This window comes from Diachasmimorpha longicaudata, chromosome 7, assembly GCF_034640455.1.
Source record: "Diachasmimorpha longicaudata isolate KC_UGA_2023 chromosome 7, iyDiaLong2, whole genome shotgun sequence".
Taxonomy (NCBI): Eukaryota; Metazoa; Arthropoda; class Insecta; order Hymenoptera; family Braconidae; genus Diachasmimorpha; species Diachasmimorpha longicaudata.
In genome coordinates, this window is record NC_087231.1 from 7,601,123 (window position 1) to 7,618,483 (window position 17,361).

The 17,361-nt window shown below is 37.8% G+C and overlaps 5 protein-coding genes and 2 long non-coding RNA genes across 8 annotated transcripts; 3 read left to right on the plus strand and 4 right to left on the minus strand.

The window, feature by feature from the left end:
* Positions 1 to 876: 876 nt before the first annotated feature.
* On the plus strand, positions 877 to 3,447 carry LOC135164356 (uncharacterized). The gene is made up of 2 exons (XR_010299278.1): positions 877 to 1,909; positions 2,012 to 3,447. It is a non-coding gene; the product is annotated as an uncharacterized LOC135164356 (long non-coding RNA).
* A 590-nt stretch (positions 3,448 to 4,037) lies between these two features.
* LOC135164332 (probable RNA-binding protein 46) lies at positions 4,038 to 6,744 on the minus strand. Its single transcript, XM_064124583.1, has 4 exons — positions 5,553 to 6,744; positions 5,229 to 5,403; positions 4,635 to 5,071; positions 4,038 to 4,540 (listed from the first exon to the last, which is right to left on the minus strand). The coding sequence occupies exons 1-4, from the start codon at positions 6,255 to 6,257 to the stop codon at positions 4,343 to 4,345; spliced, it is 1,515 nt and encodes a 504-aa protein (XP_063980653.1). The 5' UTR covers positions 6,258 to 6,744; the 3' UTR covers positions 4,038 to 4,342.
* A 63-nt stretch (positions 6,745 to 6,807) lies between these two features.
* Positions 6,808 to 8,474, minus strand: LOC135164345 (uncharacterized). The gene is made up of 4 exons (XM_064124605.1): positions 8,249 to 8,474; positions 7,696 to 7,865; positions 7,443 to 7,580; positions 6,808 to 7,231 (listed from the first exon to the last, which is right to left on the minus strand). Exons 1-4 carry the CDS (start codon positions 8,331 to 8,333, stop codon positions 6,968 to 6,970), a joined length of 657 nt encoding a protein of 218 aa, XP_063980675.1. The 5' UTR covers positions 8,334 to 8,474; the 3' UTR covers positions 6,808 to 6,967.
* Positions 8,475 to 8,691: 217 nt separating this feature from the next.
* Positions 8,692 to 13,048, minus strand: LOC135164339 (uncharacterized). Of its 2 annotated transcripts, none has more exons than XM_064124598.1 (3): positions 12,733 to 13,048; positions 10,999 to 11,309; positions 8,692 to 9,983 (listed from the first exon to the last, which is right to left on the minus strand). In XM_064124598.1, the coding sequence occupies exon 3, from the start codon at positions 9,937 to 9,939 to the stop codon at positions 8,986 to 8,988; it is 954 nt and encodes a 317-aa protein (XP_063980668.1). In that variant the 5' UTR covers positions 9,940 to 9,983; positions 10,999 to 11,309; positions 12,733 to 13,048; the 3' UTR covers positions 8,692 to 8,985. The 2 variants fall into 2 exon arrangements, with proteins under 2 accessions (XP_063980668.1, XP_063980669.1); XM_064124599.1 differs by lacking the exon at positions 12,733 to 13,048 and adding an exon at positions 11,467 to 11,692.
* Mgr (merry-go-round) lies at positions 11,810 to 16,366 on the plus strand. Its single transcript, XM_064124606.1, has 3 exons — positions 11,810 to 11,829; positions 15,149 to 15,296; positions 15,782 to 16,366. Exons 1-3 carry the CDS (start codon positions 11,825 to 11,827, stop codon positions 16,268 to 16,270), a joined length of 642 nt encoding a protein of 213 aa, XP_063980676.1. The 5' UTR covers positions 11,810 to 11,824; the 3' UTR covers positions 16,271 to 16,366.
* On the plus strand, positions 11,841 to 12,725 carry LOC135164355 (uncharacterized). Its single transcript, XR_010299277.1, has 2 exons — positions 11,841 to 12,177; positions 12,257 to 12,725. It is a non-coding gene; the product is annotated as an uncharacterized LOC135164355 (long non-coding RNA).
* On the minus strand, positions 16,122 to 17,330 carry LOC135164354 (c-Myc-binding protein-like). Its single transcript, XM_064124618.1, has 3 exons — positions 17,172 to 17,330; positions 16,946 to 17,067; positions 16,122 to 16,829 (listed from the first exon to the last, which is right to left on the minus strand). Exons 1-3 carry the CDS (start codon positions 17,184 to 17,186, stop codon positions 16,688 to 16,690), a joined length of 279 nt encoding a protein of 92 aa, XP_063980688.1. The 5' UTR covers positions 17,187 to 17,330; the 3' UTR covers positions 16,122 to 16,687.
* Positions 17,331 to 17,361: the final 31 nt, after the last annotated feature.

Sequence of the window (17,361 nt, forward strand, 5' to 3'; positions counted from 1 at the left end):
TTTAGAGAATTTCTTATTTATAGTAGGACATCAATTCAAATGAATTTTCCTTTCAGTTGTATACCCTTTCCCATTTTTACGACTTGTTCCCAACCCCAGGGCTGTACTGCACCTGCCATGGGATAAGGGAAAACCTCATTCTCAGGAGAAAACCTTAGACCAGGTAAGGTAGTCATTTACGAAACATTTGTTCAATAATGAAACCGAGAAATTACAGGCGGCAAAAAAATGGGGTAGCGCATAAATTACTACACAATGTTTCAAGTGAATTCTTTATTTTTCCGGGAAACATCAATTTATTGGCGATCAACAGAAATTAATACAATGAATTACTGATGTTGTTCCGATAATTAACATTAATGCGACGTCTACGTACAGGATTGAAAAGATGATTCATTCGATAGAATGGTTTAATCCAGAATAGAAATGTGTTTATCGAGTTATCAGGAACTCGCGACAAGCCCGGAGAATCTAGATTCGGTGGAGCTATGAGTTACGGATACAATAGCAAACTTCTGAATAAATAACAGCTGTTGTCAGTCGGTGGAATAATCCAGGAAGATATATGTAGAGCTGCTTGACATTTCAATTGACAGCGCGTCAATTGGATATTAATAATACGAGATGATGTTGCTAAATAGTGAGAAATACACGTGGTATTTCAGTTCTCCCTCATTGTATCGTTTCTAATCAACATCTCGGAAGCCTTGAACTGTAATTTTGCAACTGGCATATGGTTATAGAACGTCAGTGAATATTCATCACCATCTGGGTAATCAGTGGGCAATAAAAAAATATCAAGTCACAATAAGAATCAACTCATTCATTTATAAACAATGCGGACATTCTACTGTTTAAATGGACTATCGTTTTGGAGGATGAAATTACGTGAGTAAAGTGTTAAAGAATCAGAACTAATTGATAAAATATTGAAGCGAAACAGCAGGTGATCGATCTCATTGTTTAATTCAGTACTGAAGGTCTTTGTGGTAAAAATGAAGAGAGAAAAAAAACTGCTGATGACGAGACATTTAGCACTGAGTGCTGCTGCACTCAGAGCTAGAGGATCGTCGGTGGCCTTCGATAAATTCACTCTACATCGTAGTGCTCCCGTCAATGACTCATGCACGCACACCGGTGATTCATTCATACACAGGTCACAATTTTTTTCGCGAAGGCTGATAACTGGAGTATAAATATTACCTTTGTTTAATTGAATAAATGAACAAGTGGGTGAAATTGGAATTAATGAGAATTGACGCCTGAACGGAAGTTTGGGTGATCGAAACTTTCCTATCGAAGTTTATTTTCGTATCGGAATGAACAAATCGGACAGCTGCCAACTCTATTTTTCGGTGTGAGATATGCAGACAATTTTTTCTTGCAACACAAATGATAACAAACATGAAGGAAAAACATTCAAATTGTCACTGTATTATTAGGGAAATTATGTAAATAAGTAAAGTTCCTGATGATTATTCTCGAAAAAATTGAAATGGAAATTCATAAAAAATATGTGCTCGGCGGTCCGTTGTCATTTGAGTTATAATGAATATTATTTCTGCAGGCGATGAAGGAATAAATCAATATTTGGAAACAGTCAGGCGGATGACTCGCTAGCGTGGGCGACCGGAGTGCGATTTCCCATGCATTTGAGCTTATTCTGAATCAGTTAATTGCAGTTACGGTGATCTATGAATTAAATCACGAAATTAACGTTTAATTAAGATACAAAAATTTGACCATTTTCGGGGATAAGATAAGACATATCATTCCTAATTATTGATTGAGAAGGCACGTTAATTTGTAGGAGGTGATGATGAGGATCAATGTGTTGGGACTTCAAAAATATTAATAAGTCTGCCTTCTGTTGCTCCTTAAGACCCTTTTTGGCTAGAATTTTTCAACCGTAAGTGAGACTAATCGATTGGCCCTGAATCCCCGAACAAATTAAACCGTATCAATTTCAATCCGAGATGATTAATCGTTGTTTTCGCTCAATGTTAACCAGGAAATACCCGGCACTGTGATGTAACAAAAGATTTACAACGTAGTACTCGAATAATTGTAACCGAACTTGTAATGAATCAAAGTCCACTTTGTCGTTGGCCGATATTTCGAGATGATGCTTCAAGACTCGCGTGCTAATCTGCTCTTTACGTCGGAAAATCTACTTGAAAGGAAGTTATTCATACCAGCTTATTGAGAGGTATCAATAGACACTCATTTTCATTTTTACTCCTTCCAAAACCTCATGAATATTCATACTGAGTCTTCAAGTCTCTGTCAGCTTTCGATGAGACAAAAGAGCCGTTGTGATGTTGTGAATGCCACACCCTGGTATAATTCAACGCGTGGAAGCACCTACACCCACTTGTTGTGCATGAGTACACGTGCACTTGGTTATGGCTCGCTTGGCGTGCAGCAGAATCATAAATTCCTGAATTAGATATTGGGACGAATTCAATTAAGTCCTCTGGTATAATGGTAGACGTACGAAAATCCTTAGGAGAGTGCGCAAATTATGTTATTAATTTGATAAAATCGTCCTGAATGTCGGCATAATTGGTGTTAATGGGGGCATGGGAATTTCAAGCGAAAATAAATCAATGAGAAAATTGAACATAATTGCCCACTCTATTTTTCAGTGTGAGAAATACTCGACATTTTTTGATGGATAGTGCTGGAATTTTCCAAAATTCTTTACATTTTGATTCTTGAGTGAAAATAAACTACGAAAGACACTTGAGAGTAAGCATAAGTTGTCAGACTTTCAATGAATATTTGTGTGAAATTCATAAAAAAAGGACAAAAGTATTCCTACGATTTCGCGATACTTCAGTAAAATTTTGTGAATTTTGGTTGGCATACATCCAGTATCATGAATTCTTGAATTAGATTTTGGGACGAATTCAATTTGCTGCACTAGTTTGCGATAAAATGGTGCCATTAATTGATCAACATTGCTCGGAATAATGGAATAATCAGTGCTAACGTGGGAATTAGAACTTTCAAGCACAAAAATTAATGAATGAATGGAAATTCACTGATAAAGCAGTTCCATTTGGCATAGCACATTTGCAAGTGCACAATAACTAGATCGACTGTCCCACTTCTTTCGTTTAATTCATTAAAGTACAAATGTATGCTGTACTGGTTTCAATTAGTTATGTTAGGGGTCAAACGATTTTTGTACAAGTCCCAGCAGCTAAGGGATTGCACACGACTGAAATAGAATATTCGAGAGGTTTTATCTCACACAACTAACGAATGCCAAGAAAAAATCAGAGTGCTAGTGTGGTCCTTGTATACTTTGGATTGATTTACTATTGCCATTGTTATAAATAGTGGATGTGTTTATTGCCGACAACATCAGTGCTGAGTGGAACCAATGGAAATTTTTTTTAAGAAAAAATTGTAATTTCTCCTACGCGGAATGTTAGTGATTATTTTTCCCACCCAAATTTCAGCCAATAGAATTGCACCATTTGTTGATATTTTGTATAGCCTACCTCGAATATCAGCGATAATTTTTTGAATATTTTGGTAAACAAACGACACTTAACCAAATAAACCTCTTTTCATGTCATGGCACAATTCCCTTGGCCGAAATTTGGATAGGAAAAATAATCCCCTGAATACCACTCGAGCTTCAAAATTATAGAATATTTCCCTCTAGGTTCCCTGCATACAAATGAAGTCGTCAAGTTTTTCAGGAAAAATCACTCGTGCTTCGCACTCGTGATTTTTTAGCCTGAAAAACTTGACTCCTTCATTTGTTTGCAACGAATCTATCGGGAAATATTCGATAATTTTGAACCACTTGTGGTATTATATGTGATAAAATATTAAGTATTTTCGAATTAATAAAGCAGCATTTTCAGACTCATTCAAGAAGGTCAATGATTAGACAAATAATTATAATGATTGTCATTAACTAGAAATCAGTCTGAGATTATCACTGGCGAAATCGCATAAATAGAGTTATCGAAGGCGTGGACAGGTGGCTAGATATTTTAGTTCGAGAACTTAGCAAATAACTGGTCCGCAAAATTATAATAAATATTGATAATTCACATTCTTTCAACCTATTTCCTTCAAAAATATTTGCAGACGAAGCCCTTAAATTTTTGGGACTTCAGCCCCTGTCCTTCCCACCTCAACATTCACGAAATCAAATCATTTCTCTCTGCAGAGGGATGATATCCCTCCCACTAAAATTATCAGAATGAATATACCTTTCTCATCGTGAAAACGTTATAAAAAACGAATTATAAAAGAGTAGAAAATATTAAACTAAAAATTATAAAAACCTCGGCATTATGAATACGAAAAAATCAGATTAGTGGCAAGGCTGGGCCCTATTTGGGTGACAGGCTGCTGGTGAATAAACTGGTACTGGATACGCTGGTAACTCTCCAAAATCACTGCTGAGTCGATAGTAGGCATTTCGAGCTGTTAAATCCATCGCCAGGGCTTGGGTGATCATGACATCACCTTGAAATTCGTACAGAATGTGCTCCTCATGGACGATTGAAACCTGGAATTGAAATCAAATTTGCCAAAAATTGTCAAATTTTTCCATTTTTCAAATGTTCTCTGACTTCACACAATTAAGAAAATCGGATATTTACCGTGCAGATATATCCTGGGGGTGTGTACACCTGCGTACAACGAAACTGGCAGTGCGCCCCCAAGTTTCTCATTACAAAGTGCTCGAGAAGCTTCTTGAAATCCAGTAAATCAGGATTTTGCATTGGTACGCCCAGCGAGAGTAGTCCAGGACCAGATCGTGGACTTTCAGAGGAGACAGTTCTGTCGACTTCTTGAAAAGCGTGTCTGATCTCGCAGGGGATCTCTCGGGGTGCCTCCACCTGTTGCTTGCTGGTCTTCTTTTTATTGCGTTTGCTGTTGCCCTTTGGTGGGACATAGACTGGAGGCTTGAGATTCTGATTGAGGGAGGCTTGGACTGCCTCGTGGATGGAACGCTGTCTCTCGAGGATTTTTGATGAACTAATCGGCTTTGCCCAGCGAATTTCCCACTCGTTTTGTGCAGCAATCCCTCCAGGTTCTGTCGAATCAAAGGAAATAGCTGTATAAAGTTATGGGAGAGGAAAATTCGACAAATAAATGATTTTGCATGGGATTGTAATCGATTTGAGTATAAATGAAGAATTTTTAATAATCTGACAAATTCATTGTTATTCCAAAGAAATAAAATTACTTACGACTCATAATCTCAAGAACCTTCTGAGCCAATTCACGAGTTTCATAGTGAATAAATGCAAAGTGATTGATCTTCTTGAATTTCAAGATTGGAATTCCAGTTGTTTTCTGGAAAATGTCTCGAATCTTGTGATGAGCAGTCTCAATTGGTAGATTACGAACGAAAAGAGCAGTTACCTGAACAATCAGATTCATAAACAAATAATTAGGAATTAAATTGTTTTATTCAATTCAGTTTTCATAAAATATTGAAACTCAATTGTCCCTTCTCTTCCTTCATCACAATATTTAAGGAACCATTTTTTCCTTAAATTTTCGTTACTCACCGTCTCCATTACATCCTCATCAACCGGATCCCCAGGCTCTGGATCAGCCCAATCGACAGCAACCTCGTGATCCCATAGAGTGATTCGCCCAGGCATGAGCTGGCGCCTGGCCATAGCAGCAGACCGATGATCCTTGAACTCCACGAAGATGAATCCTCGATTTTGCGTGCGATCCTGTGCATTCGGGTACAGATAAACATCCAAGATACCGTCGAGAAACTTCCCCAGGTCCTCCGCGAATTCCGCCTTGGTCTTGTCCTTGGGGACACCCCCGAAGAAGAGTCGACAGTTGTCGATGGACTTGACGACGCCGATCCTGTGCCCCGGACGAATCTCGTAGCCATCTAGCAATTCACAGGCCCTGCGAGCCACTCTAGAGCTCTCGAAGAGGGCGAATGCGTACCCTCTCGTTGTCCCAGAGAAGTCGAGCATCAGACGAAGCTCCAAGAGTCTTCCGGCGCGATCCAGCACTGGCATTATTTCGTCCTCGTAACAGTCCCTCGGCAGGCGACCAACGAACACTTCAGCACCTTTCATGCTGCTCCTCAGGTCTGATGTTAACTCCGGGGCGGTGAGACGACGCTGGCCGTTCTCTTGGATGAGCTCGTAGTGCGTCTGCTTCATCAGGTCAAGGAGACGGGCCGTGATTCGATAGTCATCTACAGGCTTTTCTGGAACGTCCTGGTTCATTTTCAAAATTTCCATAACTTCACTTCGGCGTAATTTTTTCCTTTGAAATTTATCACAACCAAATTATGGCGATCCAATGTTGATGATTATTTATTAATTAAGTTAAAAATCGTCTTCTGGTGATTTGAAACTATTGAAGGACCATCAAAAGTGTAGAAGAATACCCGAACACTGTGATGTTATGCTTCTCGGGATGAGGACCCTACTGAAGTTGAAATGAAGTTGATACCCAAGCTTTACTTCGATTTCGAATCCCAAGAATCCCCCCATCGTGTTACCATCCAGCTCGTCCAACGGGAGCTCTCCTTGTCCCCACGATTTCTCGGAACATAATACAAGCAAACACTTTTGCTACATTGTAACCAAAAAGTAAACATCAAGGAGAAATAATTAGAACATGTTCGTTGGCGATTTCTGGGTAATTGTCCACGCAAATTGGCACAAAAAAATACTTGAAAGCTTTATAGTTTTATCACTTGGAGTGGGGCAAAATACTATTTTAGTTACTTTACTTTCGTCGAACCTGAAAAACATTCAGTTTTGAAGACAAATCGAAATGGATCAATTTTAATTTCTGAGAAACGTGCCACAGAATTTTATTGAAAAGGCAATTGAAAATCTTCTACATTAGTTTTTGACTTTATAAAGACGTTAATAATATGATAGATTTAGTTATGTACAAATTTACAATTGTTTTTTTAAGGCTTTTTTGCTGTAGATTCAGTCTATGGAAGGAGATCGATGTCGAGGTCCTGGAGGGGTTCGTGGTACTCTCGTCTCAGGTAAATTCCAGGTGGGTCCTGCACACTCCTAAGCTGTCGCACTAGGTCTTGGTAATTCTCAATGAGTTTTATTATGGTTCTACTGGTGTCTGGCACCTGAGAAGCATCTTCGATGATTTTGCACAGCTTATTAACGTCTTCTAATTTGTTTTCAAGATCAGTGGCTACTTCTAGCTCGTCTTTGAGGGTCGTATTAAATGTTACAGCCTGCAGAAAAATTATTCATTAATTTTAATGCTTCAATTTCATCTTGACATCATCTCTTGGGGAAAAACCTGATATAATTTTTAATTTAATTTTTTTTTTCGAATTATCTTTGAATCAAAAATTAAATAATTCGACAATTATGGATCCTACATTTGCAATGAATAAATTTAAATAACGAATTTTTCCAGCATTTGTTAATGTTGAACTTCACCTTTTTCAATCTTTTGTGTAAGTTTTCCAGCCTTTCATGCTTCTCTCTGAATTCTGTATCACTGTATTGTACAGCCTGTACCTTATCCTCATCCAGCAGCACATGCGAAGGGACACAAATAATCCTATTCACGCAATTCTGTACAAAAATCATTCAGACATGTGAATTTAACCCGTGATTATTGTATCGATGGGACGTTATGTAAGAAAATGAGAGTGAAAAATGTCAATAAGTTGGGTCAAAAGTTAGTAACCTCGAGCGCTGGCAAATGAGTTCTAGTTGCACGATAATAACACTTTGTCAATTTTTTTCCATCCCTCAGTAGTATCTTCAGGCCCTCCTCATCAGGCTTATATTTGTCTTTGATTGTTTCTGTGAGTTGTTGGCATTTTGATTTGATCTCGTCTTCAATCAGGGACAGTACTGTAAATTGAGAGGTTCCAGATGAGCAGGCATTGTAAAAGCATCCGGAAGTTAAGGAAAAAATGTACTCATTTCATTGGAATATTTTTGGGAATTAGAGCAGGAGTGGAAAAGGATAATTTATTAAATAATGTAATAAAAATCATATAAAATTAATAAACAAGTGGAGAAAATAATTCCAATCATTGGACGAGTGTGACTCTAGTCATGATTCTAATTACACATGACACTAGAGCTCACGCGTCCAACAATCAAAACAAAAACTTAAAAAACCATAATCTGAAAATAAAAAGATCCAGGGGATGGAATAAATCTGGAAGGGTAAAAAAGATCAAGGGAAAATATGGGTGAAATAAAATCAGATAAGTTTCTCGGCGTCTTACGAGTATCATAAACTATTCTCGAGTGAAAGCCGAACAATTGCATCTCATATTCCTCCCGATTTCTCTTTTTCAATTCTGCCGACATTTTTACTTTATTCCATTAAACTGTACAAATCGCTCGTTAATAATCACTTTAGTTTTTTTTTTCAATTGAAAATCGTTCGCAATGTCACATTTGCAGCCCGATGCGTTGTAGAGTCCGTTGACAAATGAACATGGCGTCGCTTGCTTGCGTACGTTCAGGCGTCCTTTGTCCCGTTGCGTTCTAAAATTCATCAAAAAAAAATTTCCTAGAGAGAATCTCATTTGGCCACTCTCGACCAATGGGGTGAGATGGTGGCTGGAAATTCTGGAGGTCAGCTGCAGGTGGCGGATCGATAGCTGACTCATACTAAAGAAAAAGATGCCAGCTTCATCTGGGGGCCGTACATTGAATCACCTTTTATTCATATTGCAGAACTCGCTTGTCGCTCGGTTACCAACTCTTATACTCATCAGAAAATTTTTACCGCACTTGTTGCGGAATATATTATTACCTATCTTGAATAATCGTAACACAAATCAATTGAAGTCACTGATTTTTATTTCTCTATTCTTCTCCATACAATTCATCGCTTTATTTTCCTGGAAAATAATGTACCTCGATAAACGATCCAGTTTGAGATTATTAACAGTAATTAAAATATTAACTGATCATCCGGAATAAATCGTTCAATAATAATATTACAATTGTCCACTCAATTCATTATGTTCTGCTCCAAAGTCTCATCCTGTATCGTAGAGTGCTGGGCAGATGTGTCTTCTCTACTAGAATCAATATCCGGCATAAAAATATGCAGTTGTGGTTTGTCCAGAGGTGTCCACCCCGATTGCGATGACTTCCTAGACTGAAAATCATTAGACGTTCCTTCGGAGACATCAATCTTCAATTCTTCAATCAAGTTTTCATTGTTCTCACTCTCAACTTCGGTTATAGAATCTTCAGATTTTTTTCCAGACAATTTGTAATGCTGAGCAGTTACTACATCACGAAAAACAGCAGAATTTTGCCTTCGAAATGAACAGACTTTAGCTTGAACAACAGATTTACAATTTTTCTTATCATTTTTATTGTGAATTTGTTTTTTCTCACTATGAGTTTTCGCACATCCTGATAAGTCCATCCACTGCAGCACTCGTTCAGATAACGGATTAGAATGTTCATTACTATCATGAATATGCTCCAACACATTTGAAATCATCACACAATTTCTGTCCAAATCATTGCTCATGTAATTATAATTTAAATCCTCAATTTTTTCCATATATCGCACTGGACTGCTCCTATCAGAATCCGTCTTTTTATTACCCCCCATGTGTAGAATGCCATTCAGCTCCAAATTCAATGATTTTGACGTTTCGATGCGGCGTATTGGTGCTGATTGTCGTCGAATCACATGCTTCCTCTCGACCTTAACGTCTTTTTTGTGCACAACCACGTGGAAGTTGACGAAACAGCGGTCCGAGCTCTTTGGTTTTCCAACGTATTTAATTGGGTAGGAATTCGATTTTGTAGACGGCATTGACGGTTGAGACGATCGTTGACGGGTTAAGATTGGATCGTCATGATTTAATATCGCATGTCGCACTCCATCCACCCAAATGGTCCGCACTGATATGGGAGATTCCGAAGATGACCATATCGGTGACATTGTCAATCTGGGAGCTTCCACAAGCTACTCCAACTGCTAATCATCTGATCCACCGCAGTTCAATAGTTGAGTATCATAACAGATAAAATTCGTCTTTCACTGTCGTATAATTTACCGAAATGTTTTGGGCTTTCAACGACTTGTGAATAATTAATTAGGGGTTTTTATTTGCATTGTTTCCATTACTGTTTTCCATTTCTTTCCTTTCAATTCATCAGTTCATGAGGAAAGACTATTTAAAAAATTTTCAAGTCATGTAGACTTCTGGAATGATGGAATCCGTTTATAATGTTGGAAATAAAAAAATTTTGATTCGCTGAACACAACTAAAAATTTTTACTGAAGTAAAGAAATTCTCGGTTGAGTGTACGATGAAAAATGAAAAATATATACTGATGCCCGTCGCGGCAAGCGGACGCGAGGTATCTACTGGTTTTGTGACATGCGATCTACAACTGTACAATCCCTGTGACCGTCGCGCATGCCACCACATCAGTTTATACCCTCTCCCCCGCATCGCAGTACATGAACTAGGAAAGGGATGTTCGTGTGAACTCTTTTCTTAATGACATAAAACATAAATTTAGTTTTATGAATAAAACTCAAGCCATTTTGGCTCTCGCAGTATCACTATTGTTGTTCATTATAACTATTGAAGAATTCAAAGGGGGGAAGAAGTATTACAGCTGAGAAATTCAGGAGGAAAGTATGTGAGATGACTTATTCCCAAGTTTTCCAGGCCTAGACGTAAATCGCGTGATAATGTCAATGAACGGAAACTATATTTTTGCGGACGCAGGTGTCGCAGTAATCGATGTAATGCGGTAAATAAAAAATTAGCAGAATAACCATTAAGTTGGTCACAAGTTTTACGATGAAAAAATCCAGTTTCAACTAATGGAAATTCTTTGGTTGAAAGTTTTGAGAATATTCGCAGTCGTTATCATGTGACAAATTTTAAATGTCACCGGGTCTAATAATTGTTCCGCAAATATATTTCTTTCAACAGTACTAACTTCGCAAAACGTTGGAAATTGGTGTCATCGTTAAAATGTCTACCTTAATCCTAGATTGGTCCACCTCTGCAGGGAACTGCTATCCATGTTATTCTGACCGAATCATTGTCGAAATTACTCTACTTCCCGCAACGTCGAATCTCAGGTAATTTTAGGCATTATCTGGTCCTGTACCTACTGTAGCCGTCTAGATACTTCAATTGGAAAAGTATTTTTTTTTAATTCCTCTGATGATCGAACTCGTCGTCATTAATAAAAAACATGTTCACGGAGCGTTGGAACCTGAGTTCTATCTCTTCAAAATTCTCCTGCTCACAAGGTAATCCCCAGGCATCCAATTGGTGTTGAGTGTATCTAAGGGAAAAAACATAAATAAATTATTGACAACAATTTTTAAGGATTCTGCTCTCTCTTTCCTCCAAGTAAAAAAATGCTAACATCAGGCACCACCCGACGGCCTCAGAATATCTAATTGTTTTTGAAATTACAATTATACATATGCGAAAATCACCTGATTCCTCGCGGATTACCTATCCATCACGACCACATCTGAAATTTAGATCGACTCATGTCGTACAGCATATGGAGGAATCATTGCAGGAATTCTACACAATTAGTTGGTCTATCGTCTGTTACATGACACTTAGCGATAGATTTCTCTAGCCGCCTCTAGTTTTATTCAAGAATTGAAAACTTTCATGCTACGGAAATGGATCGGAATCCTGCCCCTCTCTCAACGCCCGTTCGATTAAACCAAAATTGATTCGTGCCGGTGTCTACCAAGGGGTGAAAGTATTGAAACCGAATTTATTGGGTTCGACAAGAACTCGAGTGCAAATGGATGCAGAGCGTCCGTTACAGGCTTACTGATGGGGTAAGGATTATAGCGTGTCAGAACCATTTGAATATTGCCATTTCCTTCAGTCTAAAATCGCGTGTGGCTTAAGGCAAATGAGTCTGTGCTTTTGGTATTACTTTAACGTCTGTTGGGCGCGCATTTTCCTGTACGGCTTGCTAAAGGGAATAGAGGATTGTAAATGATAATGTGACCTAACTTGGCTTTTACCATTTGTTAATATTATTTGTGCTTTGAATAGTTATAATTATTGTGGTTTTTAATTCGTTAACGCATATCGAAGCTGTTTTGTTTCATGTCGAAATGTCAAATAAACGCAAAGGACGTCCAGTGCATGATTTATTAATGTTTCAACTTTGGCCCATGGTTTGTTAGACTTTATATGAAATCTTGCTAAAACACCATCTAAATTCAATATGGATCAAGTACTTTCTGAAATTGATAGCGTGGAGTGTGGCGCAAATTCCAACTTTAGGAGAATGGAAATCAACTAACTGCAATCTCGAGGATTTCGTGCCACCTAGTACTTAGTCATTGTAATGAGCATAGCCTACTTTAAATGGATAATACATTTTGCGCTCTTAATCACTCCGACGAAAGTTCGACGGAACAAAGCAGGGCAATAACAGCAGACAGTCTGTACTTGAGAAACTGATTAATTTCAAGTTAGATGTAATTTTTATCACTCACGGTACTTTTTTAGGATCAGATGGAAAATCGGGAAAAATTGGTAGGGAATGCGAATAGCCTAATGCTGTCATAGTTATTTTTAAGGTATGCAGCGATTTCTATATTTTACTTGTTCAAAATAAAATTAAAAGTTGGCTGAATTGGCCTTCGGGTGATGATCAATTGTAAATTGAAAACAAAGAAATAAATGAGATAAAAAAATACTTGGAAGAGAAAAACTGGAAGACTTACTTTTTACTCCCAGTACTTGCGTCCATTTATCCTCCAGGAACTCCAATGTCTTCTCCGGGATCTCTGGAATCCCGTTGTTGTTGTCCAGTCGATTGGTTTCCTCATCTTCACCTTTGGGAGATTCCAGCCCCGTTTTTATTTATTATGTTCGAACTGTGGAGTCTTTTTCGTACTTTTATATTCACCAGGGTACCAGTGCTTTTGTTTTCAACAGTGGTCAATTTTTTTTTCACCCGGGTACTCATGATTGTCAATCGATTGTTTACGTTGCGCGACAGGAGCACTTCCGCATCCATGAGAGTGACATAACCTCACTTTTTGCGAAGAACAAGGGGAGCACTTTGTCACGTGATCTCTAAACAAACATCCTCATGCGTTTGTCATGAATTATCCTCAGGCGGGAAAACATGACTTTCCGCCCTCGAGGCAGAATATACTCTTTTCACGCGGTGCGATAAAAAATTATAAACATTTAGTCTGAAAGGATTGAGTAGAATAGGAATCGAATGAAACGATGGATAATTAGTCAGCTAATCATTTTGTATTCTCACAACGATATAACAATCATACTGACATGGCAATAAATTTTTAATTAAATTAATCACTGAAATTTATCGGAGAATTCATTGGGTGCCGGGTGTGACCTTCGTGGGCTGCTGGGTCGAAGATTCTGGAGCCTTATCACTACGAACGAAATTCAAGCTCTCATCATTACTATCCTCTTGTGCGGTATTGTTCTTCTTTGACATAAGGATCTTCAAGAGTACTCGGATGGGCAGCTTGGAAAGTATCATGTTAGTCTTCACTATTTGTCCTCCAGCATCGACCACGGCCTTTGCAGCATCGACACCGGTATCAACTTTGGTTTCATAACTCACGGCATATTGATCCATGTTATCGAAGGCAAGTTGTGTGATTTGGTCGATTATCTTCTCAGGATTGCCCCCCAGTAACTGGAATAAATAATTTCTTCATTAAAGACGGATATAATTATTAATTATATAATCGTTGTGCAATTTAAAAAATATTAGTGGAAAATTGGCATAATTTTGTGGTCCTCAAGTGTCAGAAGTCTTAATTTTGCTACTTTAATACTTATTTGCCACTTTTTAGGGAAAATATGTTTTTGGAAATATTAAAATTTGTTTTCTTACGCTGTGTTTCGGTGCTGCATGCACCAAAGTGCAGGCGATGAGGGTGAGACACAATAATTTAATAGCCATCTTCTTCTGCTACGTAAAATCTGTTTAGTGAATAACCGTTGACTGATAGAACAATCCTGAACCGATTCATATTTATATGAAAATTCAAGATGTGGGTCAAATATGAACAAACATTGGGCAAACACACTGGTAATGAAATCAAGAACATTCTTCGATGATAGTTTTAACGTAACATGTAGTCTGTAGCGTAATATTTTTGAGTTTACATGCCCTCCAAAATTTGGGCTTTGTCAATACGATAATTCGGTCCCCCAGATACGAAAAGTTGAATTACATTCACGTGCTCTAGATCCATTTCGTATTTCGTCATTTTTGTTACTGTCCACTAATTAATATTCCCTGAAACATCATCAGGATGGGATACTGCAGGATAATTTAAATGTAATTTTTTAAATATTATTTATATTTTTTTTACTACATTTCAGTGTGGCCTGAATTTCCTTCGACTGCGGCTTGCGCATCTTAACGCATAGTAACGATATCATTATTTGCTCTTGAATTAATGTCATCAGAACTTTACCTTGAATCAGGCCCTTATTTAGACGAACTGACCTATATTGGGAGCTCATCGTTTTAGTATTGGAATAACTAAATATAGTTTGTAAATTCCTAGCCATGAATTCTAGACCGGGGATTATGTACATGTGATATATATGTATCTAGGTGATTGACTTGTCAAGAGTTTATCGATAATCAAACGACCGCGTGTTATTGACATTTCCCCAAATTTGATTTTTCAATGATACTTCAATAAGTGAGTGATGAAATCTTTCTACTCGTGTCCTAAAAAAATCATTCGAAGAACTTTGATAGTTGTCATTTTATCAATATCCAATGGAAGTTGTTGCAGACAATTTTTTTAGCTCGTTCTGCATTTTCAGAATACAGCAGTTTAAATCTCCGAATGCGCAGCACTAATACGCGCCGCGCATCCGATCTCACACCCACACTATATTTTCCACAGCGAGCTGTTTTATCGGTCGCTTGAGACAACTCCGACATGTACATTTTGTGTTGTTGATTGAACCCCAATGTGTTTGGACTACGAGGGGTTGAAAATGGGAAAACTAAGTAATGTACATAATTGTACATCGTTCGTAGATCATTGTACATGTATTGACTCTGTTTGTAGCCCTGTTCATAATTAATAATCATCATTTTAACTTTGCCAATGATTTCTATTCTCCACCTAGTCTGCACGTGTCCTCATACTCACCGGGTGATTTTGTAACAACGAAGTTGAAGAAGCGTTTCAAGATGGAGGAAGGCGACAATAAAATAGAATCCGAGCTGAATGACCAGAAAAAGTCATACAGTGGCATCCCGGAGGCACAATTTGTGGTACAGTATTTTCATGGTCATGTCTAACATCATTGAGCCATCTCCAGGTCATGTGTCAAAAGTTTGTGGTTACAATTGTGTTGTGCGCCAAATATGGGCATGAATATCAGACTCATGTCATCGATGTGATCAGTGATAAGAATTTTTATTTTATTGTCATCCATAGAATCCATTAATTTATTTTTACTGATGCCCTTTAAACGCATTCCCATTTATTGATACTACAACGATAATCTTTCTTTCGAGCTCTAGTTCATCCGAAATCTCTGAACCTTCTAACTTTATTTTATTATATGAGTTTTAAAGGTCTGAATGTGAATCTCGACGTTGAACCACTAAACATTTTTTTTTTGTGTAAAATGTAATTTGAATGACACGAAATATTCATCATTTGATTCCACCGAATCAAATTGAGACAATTTCTCCCTGTATGAATGCTTCCTTATCAAAACCAGAAACTCTCATTCGATCTCACTTCCTTGCAGGAAGATGTTGATGCATTTATGGCTCAGCCCGACAATACGGAAGTCGATAAAGTCTTAAAAAAACTTGATGAGAATCACAGCAAGTACAAATTCATGGAGTATAACCTGGCGAACAAGAGACGTAGACTAAAGTCCCAAATTCCCGAATTGGAAAGATCTTTGGAGATGATTAAAAAACTGCAAGCCGAGAAGGACAGTAGTCATGCCATGGAGACGCAATTCCTACTGTCTGATCAGGTGTTTGCAAAAGCTATAGTACCACCCACGGAAAAGGTGTGCCTTTGGTTAGGGGCTAACGTTATGCTGGAGTACACCCTGGACGACGCCCAAGATCTGATGGTAAAGAACATCGACTCTGCTAAAAAAAATCTCAATCATGTTGACCACGATTTGGACTTTGTGAGAGATCAGTTCACAACAACTGAAGTTAATATGGCGCGTGTTTATAATTGGGACGTTAAGAGAAGACAAGCAGCAAAGGCGACATAAAATTTATGATAAATATTCAACTGTCTAAATTCTCATGCACTGTATTATGGAATAATTTGAATGAAATTCAAAAACTTTACACTCTTAATATGAAAATTTATTTATATGTCATTTTATAATAATTTCATAATAATTGGCCAGTTCATATATATTTATCAACGTTAATAAACTTCAACACTTTGTACTTTCTCTCGTCTGAGGACACCTAATTTCCCAATGAGAAGCTAGTAATTTGAGCAAATCGATTGCTTAATGTGTGTACGAATTTTACTTATCATAAATTTTGGAATCTCATGGGGAAATTTCTAAATAAGTGGACTTTAATACTATTAAGGCACAAAGTTCGATGGACCATTCGAGTTTAAAAATAAGACTAGGCGGAATGGTTGAGTTGTCGCATTTAGATTTTTAGTCAGTCTATTCGTCACCATTGAGGTCCAGTTTAGCTAGTTTTGCTTTAAGTTCTCTGTTCTCAGCCTCGACGTCCTCTAATTTCTTCTGGAGCCCCTCCACCTCGACAGTCGCCTCAGTTATTCCTCCGAGGTATTTACGAATGAATCTGAGTTTTTCAATAAGTTCAATACATCAAAATCCTTCTATTTTGGGATGGAAAGTAGTGGAATGGCTGTTAGAAAAATAATTTGATTCTTGGAAATATTGAATGATAAAGGATACTCTAAAGCATCGTCAGGCTTCTCAGGTTCTTCGTACAGCATTACGAGGACCTTCGTGAAAGCATCGAGCACGCCAGCACGCTCTAAATATCTCCTGAATTCCTCCCTCTTGGATTCATTTGGCTGAGGACAATGAAATATCGGTATATCGAATGTCTCTCAGTAATCTGCCTCAGGTTAATTCTAAAATTTTTATTTGTCTACATTGATTATCAAAAGTAGTTTACCTTGTAGTTTGACATTCTTCTGCCTTTTTTGCTGCCCCTTTCAGACTAAATTTGCTGGTATTTTTATTGGACGCTAATGTCAATTTATTCGATGACGCGAAAAAAAAGAATTCCGAAATAATAGAGCTATTCTATCAGAGATTATAGGGGCGATTGCTGACGCTTATGGAGCGGCTTCAACCGCAAAATT

Bases quoted from the DNA above. Each gene is read 5' to 3' on its own strand.
- LOC135164345 (XM_064124605.1), bottom strand. From the start codon at position 8,333: ATGTCGGCAGAATTGAAAAAGAGAAATCGGGAGGAATATGAGATGCAA. The intron at 7,866-8,248 runs GTAAGACGCCGA...CTCAATTTACAG, and splicing joins GAGAATAGTTTATGATACTC to TACTGTCCCTGATTGAAGAC. The intron at 7,581-7,695 runs GTTACTAACTTT...ATTTTTGTACAG, and splicing joins CTCATTTGCCAGCGCTCGAG to AATTGCGTGAATAGGATTAT.
- Mgr (XM_064124606.1), top strand. The intron at 15,297-15,781 runs GTACAGTATTTT...ACTTCCTTGCAG, and splicing joins TCCCGGAGGCACAATTTGTG to GAAGATGTTGATGCATTTAT.
- LOC135164354 (XM_064124618.1), bottom strand. The intron at 16,830-16,945 runs GTATCCTTTATC...TGAAAAACTCAG, and splicing joins AAGCCTGACGATGCTTTAGA to ATTCATTCGTAAATACCTCG.
- LOC135164339 (XM_064124598.1), bottom strand. From the start codon at position 9,939: ATGTCACCGATATGGTCATCTTCGGAATCTCCCATATCAGTGCGGACC.
- LOC135164332 (XM_064124583.1), bottom strand. From the start codon at position 6,257: ATGGAAATTTTGAAAATGAACCAGGACGTTCCAGAAAAGCCTGTAGAT. The intron at 5,404-5,552 runs GTGAGTAACGAA...CTGATTGTTCAG, and splicing joins ATGAGGATGTAATGGAGACG to GTAACTGCTCTTTTCGTTCG. The intron at 4,541-4,634 runs GTAAATATCCGA...TTTCAATTCCAG, and splicing joins CCCCAGGATATATCTGCACG to GTTTCAATCGTCCATGAGGA.